The sequence below is a fragment of the Anopheles darlingi genome, chromosome 3 (assembly GCF_943734745.1).
Source record: "Anopheles darlingi chromosome 3, idAnoDarlMG_H_01, whole genome shotgun sequence".
Lineage (NCBI taxonomy): Eukaryota > Metazoa > Arthropoda > Insecta > Diptera > Culicidae > Anopheles > Anopheles darlingi.
The window spans coordinates 33,549,538-33,563,044 of NC_064875.1; the positions used below are offsets into that span (position 1 = coordinate 33,549,538).

Here is a 13,507-nt window from a genome sequence, read left to right on the forward strand (position 1 = left end):
CGCGATACCGGAGCATATCAGCGATACAGTGTTCTTCCGGGACGATAGAAAAATCTATTAATACAACAATGGATTTCTGAAATGATGCAAGTGTTTCTAAGATCCTAATAAATGATGAAAGGCGGATAGATCGGTCCGATAAAATCCGATAATTTTTCACTTTGGTAGACCATCCGTACGCATAGAATCGCAACCGATGATAGCCGATACGCACAGAGCGACAAAAAACTAATCATTTTCAAATAGAAAGACAATCTTTAAGGGATATACTTTTACGTTTACCTATGATAACCAATGGTTGCATATTAAATAGATCGCAAAAAAAACCCATAGCTAAGTTTCCGCAGCTGGCAAGCATTCACTAATCTACCCAAGATAGACGGGTATCCAGGCAGGTCGAAATCGATTGTCTGCGGTTAAAAGCTCAGGTACAGAGGCTACATGTTTGGAAAACCAGCAGCTAAGGCCATAGGTTTATATGTTGTTAGACTAAACGACCTAGGTGCACGTCGGGTCATCACTATCTAGTTCGCATCACCATCCAAATGTCCTTAAATATGAGTTTCTTGACTTTCCAAACAATCACGGTACGCGACAATTGAAGCAGTAATGAACACTTGCCAAGCAATGGTGCAGAGTTCTCCGGAATCTTATTCGGAACGCCTTAGTCTGTCTGTCTGAAGGTCCTCAATGTTGTGGAGTGGACACGGTATTTAGTGCATGTTGTATGGCGGATCGAGAAAACTGGCCGCTTATGAGCCATAGTGCCTTAGTGGTTGCTTAAACATAAAGGAAAATTTTACTAAGGCTCATTAAAAGGATCAGGACAACTGTATGATCAGGAATGAGCTAAGCGCAATTAGTACATCACTCAGGATCCAAGAAAAGGAGGATCAGGATCAGAAACATGAAAACACGATCGAAATAAAGAGCAAAGAGAAGATCTGGAAACTGTAACCTACAGTTTTATTTCATTCTTCGGCTGCTCCTAGTGTCAACGGTTGAAAGAAAATTAGGTACGTTTGTTCCTCGATGATTAGATAACACTTTTCTGCCCTCGTAAACATCCCTCTTAGAATATCGGACACAGGAAGAACGACAAGGATGTTGTATGTACTCATAGGGGTAAAAATGTCTGGTCAAAACACAAGGGTAAATACAGCCCGGACCATATGGATAGTTTGTATAATGAAGACATAAATTCAGGGTCAGTGGATCAGTCACAAGTAGAGATTCAAGGATAAAACATCGTCGGTTAACAGGCAGTCAAACATAGCAAACAACGATCAACCATGGTTTACTGCGATCAGCGTCTCACATACCGTAAGATTGAGTCACTTCAACTGACGTCCATCATCGTCGTGTTGCTGCTTGGTCTCACAGTCCAGTCGGTGGACGGCTGCAACGAGATGGTTTGTGCCAGCATCGTCTCAAAGTGCATGCTAACGCAAAGCTGCAAATGCGACATGAAAAGCTGCACATGCTGCAAGGAATGCGCCGAGTGTCTGAGCTACCTGTATACCGAGTGCTGCAGCTGCCTGGAGATGTGCCCTAAGCCGAGCGAGACTTCGAACGAGCTTTCAAAGCAATCACACATCGAGGACCTGGAGGGTTTCCCGAATTTGTACGACGTGATTACGTCCGAACAGGATGCACAGGGCCGCTGGAAGGTGATCTCCTTCCCGATCGATATCGATGCTGCGTTATACGGTCCGAAAGCCGATACCAAGTTCCTTGTCCACTCCATCGACATGGATCTGAAGGCGAAGAGGTATACCGACCCGAACAAGATCACGGTGAACTGCACAGTCGCCTACCAGGCACAGTGCATGTCTTGGAATAAGTGCAAGGAAAGCTGCCGAACGATGGGGGCTAGTAGCTATAGATGGTTTCATGATGGTTGCTGTGAGTGTGTTGGTCAGTACTGCATCAACTATGGCATTAATGAATCGCGCTGCCGTGAATGTCCGGAAAGCAAGGAACATGGCGCAGAGGATTTCTTCAACGAGGACGAGCTCGACTACGGGGACAGCGTTGGTCCGATGGACAACTCGCCCATTTAGTCGAACAAGCAGCACGCCAGGGCAGAATACAATAAATGAATAAAGGGGCTAGATACAGAAGAATGGCTAGGTGAATACGACAAATCAAATCGCATAGAACAACCTGAAGATCACGTAAGAAACCTAAGTTCTCTGCTATGGTTCGTAGGGTCACATCTGTAAAGGGGCGAAGTAACGAAATAAATAGGAATCAGATTGTACATTGAATAGTTTACTTCAGTGTTGAATTAAGATGGATATAAAGATATGTAAGATAAATAATTACAATTCTTGTAAACCGTTCATAGGTCCTTTGCAAGCCTATGTAAATATTAAAATTTCAGAACCAATATTTTTTTTGTTAATCGTTCACAGAACTGCACAAGCCTGTGGTAATTTTCGCTTTCATTTTTTTTATACACCATTTACCTTGCAAAAAGCTACATGCACGTGCAACATGAACGTTTCAGCTTGGGACTGAGTCCAAAAATACTCAAGTGAAACAATATTCATGCACGATGCTCGAGAAATAATCTGTCAATACTAAAAACACGGAGCTGCACTTAGTTTGCTAAAGTGCAAAAAATAGACCGCTACAATGGGATGGTTATCGGTTTGTGTGCCTACAAATTGAAGGGCACTATAAAATATTGTGGCGGATAAGAGATGAGATGGGGATGTGTATCATGTAATGGTGTGGGAATATTAGTGCTTATAGATGGCATAATGGATCAGATCAAATAGCACACTTATCTTACAAGGATTTACAATCCTACCAGCTTGTTTTTTCTTTGTCTTCACAAAATGCCCATCGATCATGCGCTTTATAGCTACGCCAAGAATGTAAAAGCGTCGTAAATATTTTGAGAAGTGTGGTTAGACTTTTGCAGTGCAAACGTTGACTCTAATGTTGTATATTGTTCTCTTCAGCTGTTGGGGCTTCAGTTCGATAATTACATTTCATTGTTTATTATTTAATTATGATTCATCTAAGAATCTTCTTGTTGCATTTGCCAATGAAGCGCAGAGCGCACAGTAGTGTCTCTGTTGGATTTCCCGGGTATTTTACTTTTATTACAATCCAAATCAAAACGAAGTTTAGGTAAACTAGCTGCAAATCAGCCAAACAACGTCGAACAACAATCAATGTATTTGAGAGCGAAGTAAGAGTTCTTTTAATCAGCTTTGCTGAAAGGAATGCTTTTCTATGACTCGAACTATCCAAAATCGACTCGAGAAACACTTTTTCCATATATCCAACCAATAATATGCAGTCGCGTGTTGCTGGAACGGTTTGATGTTCTTATGATAATTTTTACCTGTTTTAAGTGATAATTTCAAAAGATATGTCGTGTGTTCGAAAGTTAAAATGGATTTTTTACGGTAAAAGGTCTGAAAACCAAATTTCGTGACTATTTGCTGTAATGAGAAGTAACAAAGATCCATCGATAGGCTATTACGAACCATGATAAAGCAAATAAATTTGCCCTTTTACGGAAATAATCGACTGCATGAAAAAATATAAAAGCAAGAAGTAAAATAATTCATCAAGTACTTGCCATACTGCGATGAACGTACATCGCATGATATGTACACACAATCTGATTATCATCATATGTATTTTCATTTTTATCGAAAACAATAGAAACATCTGAAAACAAAATGTTACACACCACTAGCCGTGGCCACACGGGGCGAAAACTCTAGCGCAAACGAAAAAATTAATGTCAAAACGGTTTCGCTTAACCCTTACACGCTGTCAAACTTTTATACGTCCGCGGACTTTTTCGCTGAACCCTTGACGCTATCGAACACTTTATTTACGAAAATGTAGGTTCTTTTCGTATTGTTTTTGCATTTTTAATATAAATATAACAGCAACAGCAACAATATCGTTAAAAACTGCAAAATTTATTCGGAAATCAACTTCAGCGGCCAAAACACAGATGAAAACAATACGTTTGACATTTCGGCATAAATTTTCGGGGTTTTACCCCTGCCACACGAAGCGAAAACATTTTGGCATTAATGTGCAAATTTGCGCGCAAATTTTCGCCCCGTGTGGCCACGGCTACTAGAACTTGCCAATATGGCGAAAAAGAGCAATATTCCTTTCATCTTGTGAAGAGCAGACAAGAGAATTGAAAAACACGAGGTTTCTGTGCCTACCATGCCTATGATCCATGAGGCGAGCGAATCATGCTTTTGGAGGGAAAACATATTTTCCCAGCTCCAGTACTTCCACTAGGGAGTAAGTGAGAAAGGCGAAGGGACAACGCTAACTTTGATCGATGAAACTCGACACTCGTCTAGCAAATCTCGAGCATATAAGTTCATCGACCGAAGATAGAGTTGTTGCATCTGCTATCTCGTTTACGCTCAATCGAGTTCCTGTTCGCTGAAAATCGACCAAACTGCTACTCTAGCTCATGGGATATCGATCTCCCTCCAAAATGTTCATCGACTCGGACGCCATGATCGATCATCATAAACGTAGCAACCTCGTGTGATTTTTCATTTCTTTTCTGCTCTTCGCAAGGTGTGGTTCGAAAAATTGCTGTTCGTGGCCATATTGGCACTTTCCATTGATGGCGATTAGAAATAGTGTATTTAACTAATCCAATTTTCTTCAACATATAAAAGATCGAGAATAATTAAGTGATGTGGTAAGCAAATATTGCGTTTATATCCAATTGGCGTGCGTTGTAAAATCCGAATCGTATCATTTTCATTGTAAAGGATGTTCCGGATTTTTGATGATATGCGCTTAAGTTGAAATTGTATAACTCATCGGTTTGGATAATATCTCAAATATGTATGGTAAGGTATAACCGGAAAAAGGTAAATGTTTTGTATTTTTTAAATATTGATAGAAATCGTGTTTAATCATGTGAAACACTAGCGCGGCTTCGTAATTGCTTACCATTCGCTAGTTCGTGAAAAAAAAAAGATGGTGGACCATTTGCCAGTGTTGGACAAAAGCAATAGATGCGGTAAGTGGACTTTGGATAGGCTTTAGTCAAGGATCTATTGTTAATTGCTTGTTCTTGTACGTTTCTCTCACAAATGAAACGTGTCTGGTTGTTCTTGTTTCGTGCCTCAACATTTACCAAATTCGCATCTAATAATAATTTTTAATTATGTGTTATATATTTTTGTGAACTTTATTTTAGGTAATGAACAATTCGATGAAATTTACTTTACTAGTTCTAGAAGATGTTTGGACTAGCGCTCTAGCTGCAGTGTTGGCGTAATCCAGGAAATGCAGGTGCGTCCTTTTTGTTCATTCACCGTTGATATTATCATTTATATTTCCTAGTTCAGTTCACAATCTGTGGTCTGATCGAAGGTGCATGTTTAAAAAAATTATCAAGCATATGATACGATGAAACGATGTTGGATATGATTTTTCTACCTAACTGGTTATCACTAAGCAGTGGTGCCTGTCCTGTCCGACTGGACAGGGATCGCAGTTTGGCGGATTCTTGCAGTCTTTGGCAAGATACCCATCAGCGCAACATCTTTTGCAGTTATTGGCTCGATCCACCCCTTCGCAGCCGCTCTTGTGGTGACCCATTTCCCAGCATTCCATCCCACTTTAACGGTCCCAGCCTTCGCCCCAGTCTCTTGGCCTCAGCCTCTGGCAGGAAGATTTCGACCAGCTTGGTGCGCTGGTAAGAATCACGAAGCTTGACGGCAGATGGTTCCTTCAGCTTCAGCAGATGGCATACTGCGTCCAGCACCTGCTTTTCGGTTGCTGACTGATTGAGCCCGCTACGCTGCACAGTCCTCTTCTGAGAGAGAGCAATTCAAATGCCAATTCGGCGTGAATTGAGTTGTACGTTGGGGATCCGGAGTTTTGTAAAAAAACATTATTATTATTTAGGGAAGTCATTCTTTTTTCGATAATACTTGAAATGGATACCCAGGAGCCCGGGTGCCCGGGTGCCCAACCGATGGTTAATTTGGACACCAGCACGAGGATAGCACGCACGCATTACGCATTACATGGATAACAACAACGGAAAGGTACCATATACGTCCGACCGCCTGAAAGGAACAACTCCCACTCCTCCCTCCCCCACGGGATGCTGGGAACAATCGTAGCCGTTGTATTGGCCCGCGATACGTACGTTTCGCTTTCGGCGATGACCCATTGGAGATGGCGGAAGAGACCCCCGCGATTGCCTTCTTTTCACGAGGAAGACGTAAGGACGGAAGGGATGCCTGCCCGCTGGGTGGGTGGTCACCAGCTGGTTGTCGAGGATGCACATAAACCCTACACACACGTCCGTAACGCCCGCACACGCGAAAACACGTGCAAAATGCCGTAGGAAGGATAGATTTTTTTCACAAATCACAAATATCGTAGTAGGCGAGTCCCGGGCGCCGGTCGGTCGGTCGGTCGGTCGGTCCGTTTGCAAGCAGAGCAGACATCGCCAACCGCACTCAAAATGGCACCGGTCCGAGGTGCGAAAACCATTCATATCGCTGAAGATCCGAGTAGGCCCCATCAATTCTGAGTCCTAGTGCACACTCTCGCCACACACACACACAAACAGCCATAAAAAACGCGGATTGCGTTTCCTACCCGACCACTGCACCGAGAGTGCGATGCCGAAATTGCCGATATCCATCGAAGAAAGATATAACCGTTCCGACACACGCTGAGACGGCCACTTTCGCTTTAGCTTTACCTGTTTCTGCCCATTGTTCGATATTCTGGTCTATGCCATGGCTGGATGCCGATCGTTATCCACTGTTGAAGTTGTTAATAATACCGTTTTTAATTTGCAATCGATTGAAGCCATCATTGGCTCGGAACCACAAATGACAACAAACACTTTTCAAATGTGTTGATTTTAAACGTAATTCTGACAACGGACGTAGTCCAGTCCATTCAGCTGTACAAAATGAGCTGGCAAAAGAGAATGCATTACAATTTACCTCAGTACCCTCTTCCTCCTCTTTTATCCTTAGGTAAGTTATCCTCTTAGTACTCCAATGCAGTGATGATATTCAGCGTGCATTCACGTGTATGTAGCGTATTCACTATTTGTATTTTTCAATAATGCTATGGAAAGCTGCTTGGCTTGTTCTATACTTTTTGGCTACTGTTTGCTGTGTATGACCTTTTTCATAGCCGCGAAAGCCAAAAATTGTAACTTTGGTACTACATTCCGTGATAAGTTTGTCCGTTGTATGATAAGTCCATATAGCTAGGATACAATCTTCGTCGTACGCATCCAATTGTGGAAGCCCGTGCCAAACCCAAACCTATTGTGAATAATTTAACATTTCACAGCCTCTTTATTGAACAAGAGCTGCTACGTCTGACTATGTCGGTTTCCAATGGTCGGTATATGCTTTTGGGAGATATTTTGGGCATTTGCTTTTACTAATTATTGTATTCGCCCGTTTGGCGGATACAACAGAAGTGCACCGACCCACTTTTACAGACAGAGGGACCCTGCCACCTTCTTGAGCCACCGCAAGCTATAAAAGTTGTATATGCTACGGTTTATTTGTACGGTGCTACGGCATTCCCGGTGATGTTAACGTTCCCTTTTCGACAGTATTATATTAAATTTATGGTCCCTGAGACCTGGAGCGCAAATATCCATCCAAAAGCATCCAAGAGCCCATATATCAAATTCGGCTGAATTCGCGTAAACAATGCAGATTGAATGCAGATGTGCATGTGAAGTGTGAGAAGATCTAAATTGTTCATTCTTTCTCTGTGAAGACTCTGAAGAAATATAATTCTTTCATATTATGTCGCAAGTAAACCATTTAAAAGTAAGTAACTATACTATCAGGTGGTGTATTGTTAATAACCAATGTTTTTTTTTGTAGGAACGTCTGGGTGTCTAAGAAACATTAGAACTTATCAGCGATATTGAACAGGCACCTATCTTATGGTCGAAACGCAATGCGGCTTATAAGAATGTTTATGCTCAAAACGATACTTGGGTAGAGCTCGGAGAGAAATATGGGATGAACATGGAAGATATAAAACGATATTGGAACGGTTTGCGTTCAACGTTTCGCAGTAACCTAAACAGAGTAAAGGCATCAAGTCAAACTGGGTCGTGTGAGTATACGCAGAAAATTGTACATAGTTTTATGTGTTCCAGCCAACATACAATTTTTATCGTTCGTTCAACATCAGCCACTGCATTCCAACCGACATGGTATGCCTACAGCGCCATGAGTTTTCTCACCGCCTCGTCGGATGTAGGTGAAACTAGCGATTCGGTATGTAAAAAAACATGAATTACACTGGTAAGAGGAACATTACGTTCTTGCTAGAACCTCAGCAATGTGGTCTCGCATATTTATTAGCTCTGATGATAGTCTCAATTGGAGTGTTTCTTAGTGCCAGCAGTTGTTGCTGATTACCAACCCCACTATTATTCATGCTAACAATATCTTGGGCTACAAACTCTCTATTCGGGTTCTGCTTCCTTAAAAAGTTTGTTAGATAAGCCGTTGCTTTTACTACTTTTATAGCCTGCGGTGGCTCGAGAAGCAAGCAGGGTTGTTCGCAAGACTCTAAATATACTAGTTAAGATCCCAAATGATCTCTCAACTGTAATTCTTGCTCGCGTATGTATGTTATTAAAATTCCGCTCCACTGATCCACTTCTATTGTATCCGCCGAAGAGGCGAATACAATAAGTAGTAAAAGCAAAAGCTTTATCTCCCAACAGCATGAATGGCACTAATATGTTGTAAGGGACTTTCAAAATTGATGGAGGTGGAATATTAAGCTCCTGCCTTTCCAACCTTCTGTGCACCTCGGAGTTATTGAATATTCCCCCATCCGAAACACTTCCTTTGCCCCCAACATCAATGTACATAAAATGCCCATCAGCATCGACAATTGCAAGTAGCACGATGCTGTGAAACCCTTTATAGTTAAAGTGGTCATTGCCACTCCCCTTCGGTGCTCGCACAGCCACATGCTTGCCATCCAGAGCACCGATGGCATGTGGAAAGCCATATTTCCTTTCGAAGCGGTTCGACACACGAAGCCACTCCTCTGTCGTTGATGGCAGCTGTAATGAAAGATACCAATAAAAAAGATGTAATGTTACGAAATATAATAATATAATTTTTAAATATTCCCTTTATGTTTACAGCTGAACAATCAACCAACACCAGTCGATGCTATTGCAGATGCTAGAAGTCGATCTACATCGCCCGTAAGGCGATCTGCTGTTCGACCGAATCGCATACCGGTTCCCACCGCACCAGCATCGGGGGCTCGTCGACCATGTCCCAGACACTCAAACTCAGAGGCAGATCCTTAATCCATCAAGTATTCAACACCATGATTAATATGATGGAAAACATTCGACGAAAGGCAGACGAAAGACAGACAGAAGATAGTTTCTTAATGTATATAAAAAAATTGTTGGACGAAAGAAAAGAGGAGGACATAGACCTCATACAGGCAAAGATAATAGAATTAATAGTGTCGTTTCCGAAAAAGTCCCAGTCTTCCGTTAGCACTAATAGCACCGTTAGCACTAATAGACAGCGTTCGTACACGGAACCTCCTGAGGAGGTTTACGAAGAAGAAGAATATTTGGAAACAGAATTCGATTATTCATGTATAATGATATGGTTTACATTATAACAAATCCGCCGATCTTACAAATGTTCAAATTGAAAAAAAAATGCAACACTACATTCGATGGTATTTACCTTGACATAATCATCCAGAGCCTCTATCAAAGCATCGCATGTTTCAGGGATGATTTCGGATATCAACTCTTTTGAGACCTGTTAACAATTAGAGTTTAATCGAACACAGTCCGAGCATAATTTATATATTTTACTTACTCGGAAAGTGGCTTGCAGGCTAGAATAGGTGTTGCCAGTACCTAAATAATGCAGTGTTATGGCAAGCCGTTCTCGAGCCGTTACCGCCCTTCTCATGTTTGTGTCGATCCTGCTGATGGATGGCCGTATGGCTTCCAACAGCAGGTCGAATTCGAAGGCCGTCATCCTTATCAAACTTTTGATAGTTTGGCCGGCCCTTTCCTCCATCGCATTATCTAATAATTTATTTCCGTCTTCTTCGCGGCGGAAAAAAATCGGCCGCATCCAATATTCCTTCCGGCGATTTCGTCGGCTCTTCTTTTTCTTCATGATTAAACTCATTGTTATCACCGCAGCCCCGCACGCCATAAGTTGTTGTTCCATTTTTTTGAAATACGAATCGAACGATACACACAGAATAATCACCCGAATTATTAAAAACGAATAATCGAAAACGTACCGTTCATATTGAAATCAGAGTCGTCACCATGCTAACTGTAGTAACCATGGTAACATGTGTAAGCTTTTATTAGAATGAGAGGCAACATCAATAGCGCGAGAGGTATCGCGTCCAGACGGTATAAAGCAATTCGAGCGCTATTAAAGCAGTTTCGAGTTGTTAAATGAGCTGTTGAGCTTGATCTAGCGTGGCTAATGCGATCCGTCTGGATGTATGTACCGTATAATTTCTTTGAACTCTTTTGTCTGCTCAATTCGACATTTGGTTTGATGCTAATGCAGTCGAGTGCGCAGATGCGGTCATCTGAGTAGTGGCGCTAGTGTGGGTTCCGGCATGCGGCCGGTACTCACCTGCGCAAATGTATAAAAGAGCGCGCACGTGGCCTCTTTCTCGCTTATCATTTTGTTCGACCGCGCAAGGGACACTCGTCCTCCGGGCAACGTGCCCAAACGCGACCCAACGTGCAAACCTTGCAAGTGAATTTCAAAAAGAAAGATATGTAAAAAACAATGTGTGACGACTAGGGTTTTTTCATAGTTGGAAATTTCTTCCGAGATTACATTTAATATTTCGCATTTGATTCTATGCTGCACGTGTTTTGGCATGTTTTCTGTGTCCTCCAAGCAGCTGATAAAGAAATAGTACATTGAAGATCTTGGCTTCCTGCCCGATTCTATCAATTCCTTCAGCTCGTGTTCAATTAACTTATCTAGCACGCTGTCTTTTTTCTTTTTTTTTTTTAAGGATCCGCTACGCACACACGATTTCATAATGCGTAACGAATTATCAAATGTTTACGTTGCGAATGAGGAGATCGCCCCAAAACGTGCTACATCATTAGCGATATACAGTAAGTTGTGCACATTGCTGCTAGTAAAACCGGCACCATATAAAATTTTAAAATTATTTACAAAAACACAACATATTGCATGCTAAAGGCATACGATTTCGGTAATAAGTGCTAGAAAACAAAGTTATAGCACAAATGTATATCAAAAATATTGTGTATGGTTCACAATTTTAATTCTTTATTTCAACGAGTATATAAAACGCAGCCGCTCTTTTAGCTTGTTTCACAATGACTACTGTGATGTACGCTCGTCGCGGCCGACTTGATTATTTTCGCAAGGTGCATACATGACACTCCTCCCCGCTTAGTTGCAGACTAGGGCGAGAACCGAAGTGGCGGCCGTCGTAATCTTTCCGAGCGACGAGGCATTTGGTTCTGAGCTCCGTCGTGCCCATAGGAACTTGAAGCGGCGTGTCCTCGTTGTTGGTCATCCTCGGTGTAGGCGTTGCTATTGTATCTGAAATGGGTTGATAGTAATGACTACGGTGCATTCTACCGGGGGTGGTGTCCGACAAGGCTGAACGAGGGTTATCCGGGTTTCCGTCATTAACGGTAGCTCTCGTTTGGAGGCAGAGAAAATATTTACAAAATGGGAAAGGTTAACATAATCGGACAGCAAACATGCACTTAATTTTTGAAAAAAATGTTAATTTCGGATCAAAAATTTTCATGAAAATGGTAAAAATATCTTACAATAAAGGGTATGGTAGCTATCTACATGAGAAATACTATTTAAAATATGAAAATTAGTCGTTTTGTTAAGAACACTGTTCATGCGCTGTTTTGCCTGGTCCTTCAAAGGAGAACCACTGTGAAAGGATACAATCTGTTCTGAACTTCGCAGCCGCACATCTTCCGCTACCGTTCGTAACCCATTTTACTGTATCAGTGACGAATGTCAGGTGCTGGTACAAAAATTTGAATATGAGTGCTATCTATTGTTTGGATCACGCTCGATATGCCGCTTTATTCATAGAAAAAAAGCGTCTTGCATTTCGTTTTTGCTCTTATCCAAATAGGGCATATTTTTAATTCCATTATTTTTAAAAATTCTGTAAGAACCGGGCCAACCTTCGGCTGGCTCAAACCAATAATCGTATTGTTACCGATACTGAGTTGGTAACTGCCCGACGCCCGAAAACGCAACGACACACAGATCTTGAGTTGGGATTTTGGCACCTTTGGATGCATACGGATTTTATGCAACCGAGACTCGGCGGTTTTTGATTGAAACGACACAGACAAGCATTACGGGCCTATGTAATTTAGATTTGTTTGCCGGCGGCTGTACAATTAACGCTTAAATATGAGCAGGGCTTAAGTATTGCGATTCTTAACTTTTCACCCATTTTTTATCCTCATCGTCTCTTGATATCCATCGAAGAAAGATATAACCGTTCCGACATACGTCGAGATGACCACTTTCGCTTTAGCTTTACCCATTCTTACTGATGAGCAGCTCGCGAGGAATGCTTCGTCGAACGTCTTATTCCATACATGATGTAGATGATATTCTGGCGCGTTTTGGGCCTGCAGCATTGCATACCCAACTATGTCTAATTTTTGGATATCTTCACAAACTGAACAATGGTGTTACCTTTGGTTAAACACCAACAATCACGGAAAATGTTTATCAAAAAAAATCCTCATCTAAGTATAAAGCTTCCCTGTAATTAGTTATTTTTACAATTAGGAAAACTTGCTTTTGCCTTTGTGGTAAAAAACCAATATATACACCTCAACCGATTCGGTGGGCTAACCGATTCTAATTGCATACATTTAGGGACCGAACATTTCAAAATTTGGCCGTTAAATAACCAGTGGAATGAACAAGAACCTTAAACATGAGATTAAATCAATTTATGGTGCGAAAAACTACCCAAATATTATCTTTCGACAGTGAAAATGTAATGGCATCTTCCTTCCCTCTTCCGTAGTAGCACTATTTAACGTTTATAATGTATTTTTCAAAGATATTTAACTGAAAAGGTGTGTATGGTTTTGGGACAATTATTATGTCTAAATCATCTTTTATCCATCTGGAAGGGACGGGGGAAGGTACAAGCGATGTACTAGGTATGTACTCGCTCCCTCCCCCACCCCTTCTGCACTTTCCACATGTATTTCTGTGTCCGGCTCATTCTATGGTTATCTAACGGCAAAATTTTGAAATGGATAACCGCTAAAATTATTTGAATCGGTTGAGGTGTATGTTTTGGTTTTTTACCGCAGTAAGTTGTGCACATTGCTGCTAGTAAAACCGGCACCATATAAAATTTCAAAATTATTTATTATTTTCATTACTATTTCATTATCATTATTTCG

General features: G+C 41.4%; 2 protein-coding genes across 2 annotated transcripts; one reads left to right on the plus strand and one right to left on the minus strand.

The window, feature by feature from the left end:
* Positions 1–1,292: 1,292 nt before the first annotated feature.
* Positions 1,293–2,063, plus strand: LOC125955459 (protein twisted gastrulation-like). The gene has a single exon (XM_049686595.1). The coding sequence runs from the start codon at positions 1,293–1,295 to the stop codon at positions 2,061–2,063; it is 771 nt and encodes a 256-aa protein (XP_049542552.1).
* A 3,509-nt stretch (positions 2,064–5,572) lies between these two features.
* LOC125955460 (putative nuclease HARBI1) lies at positions 5,573–12,373 on the minus strand. The gene is made up of 4 exons (XM_049686596.1): positions 12,254–12,373; positions 8,832–9,103; positions 8,597–8,690; positions 5,573–5,833 (listed from the first exon to the last, which is right to left on the minus strand). Exons 1-4 carry the CDS (start codon positions 12,371–12,373, stop codon positions 5,573–5,575), a joined length of 747 nt encoding a protein of 248 aa, XP_049542553.1.
* Positions 12,374–13,507: the final 1,134 nt, after the last annotated feature.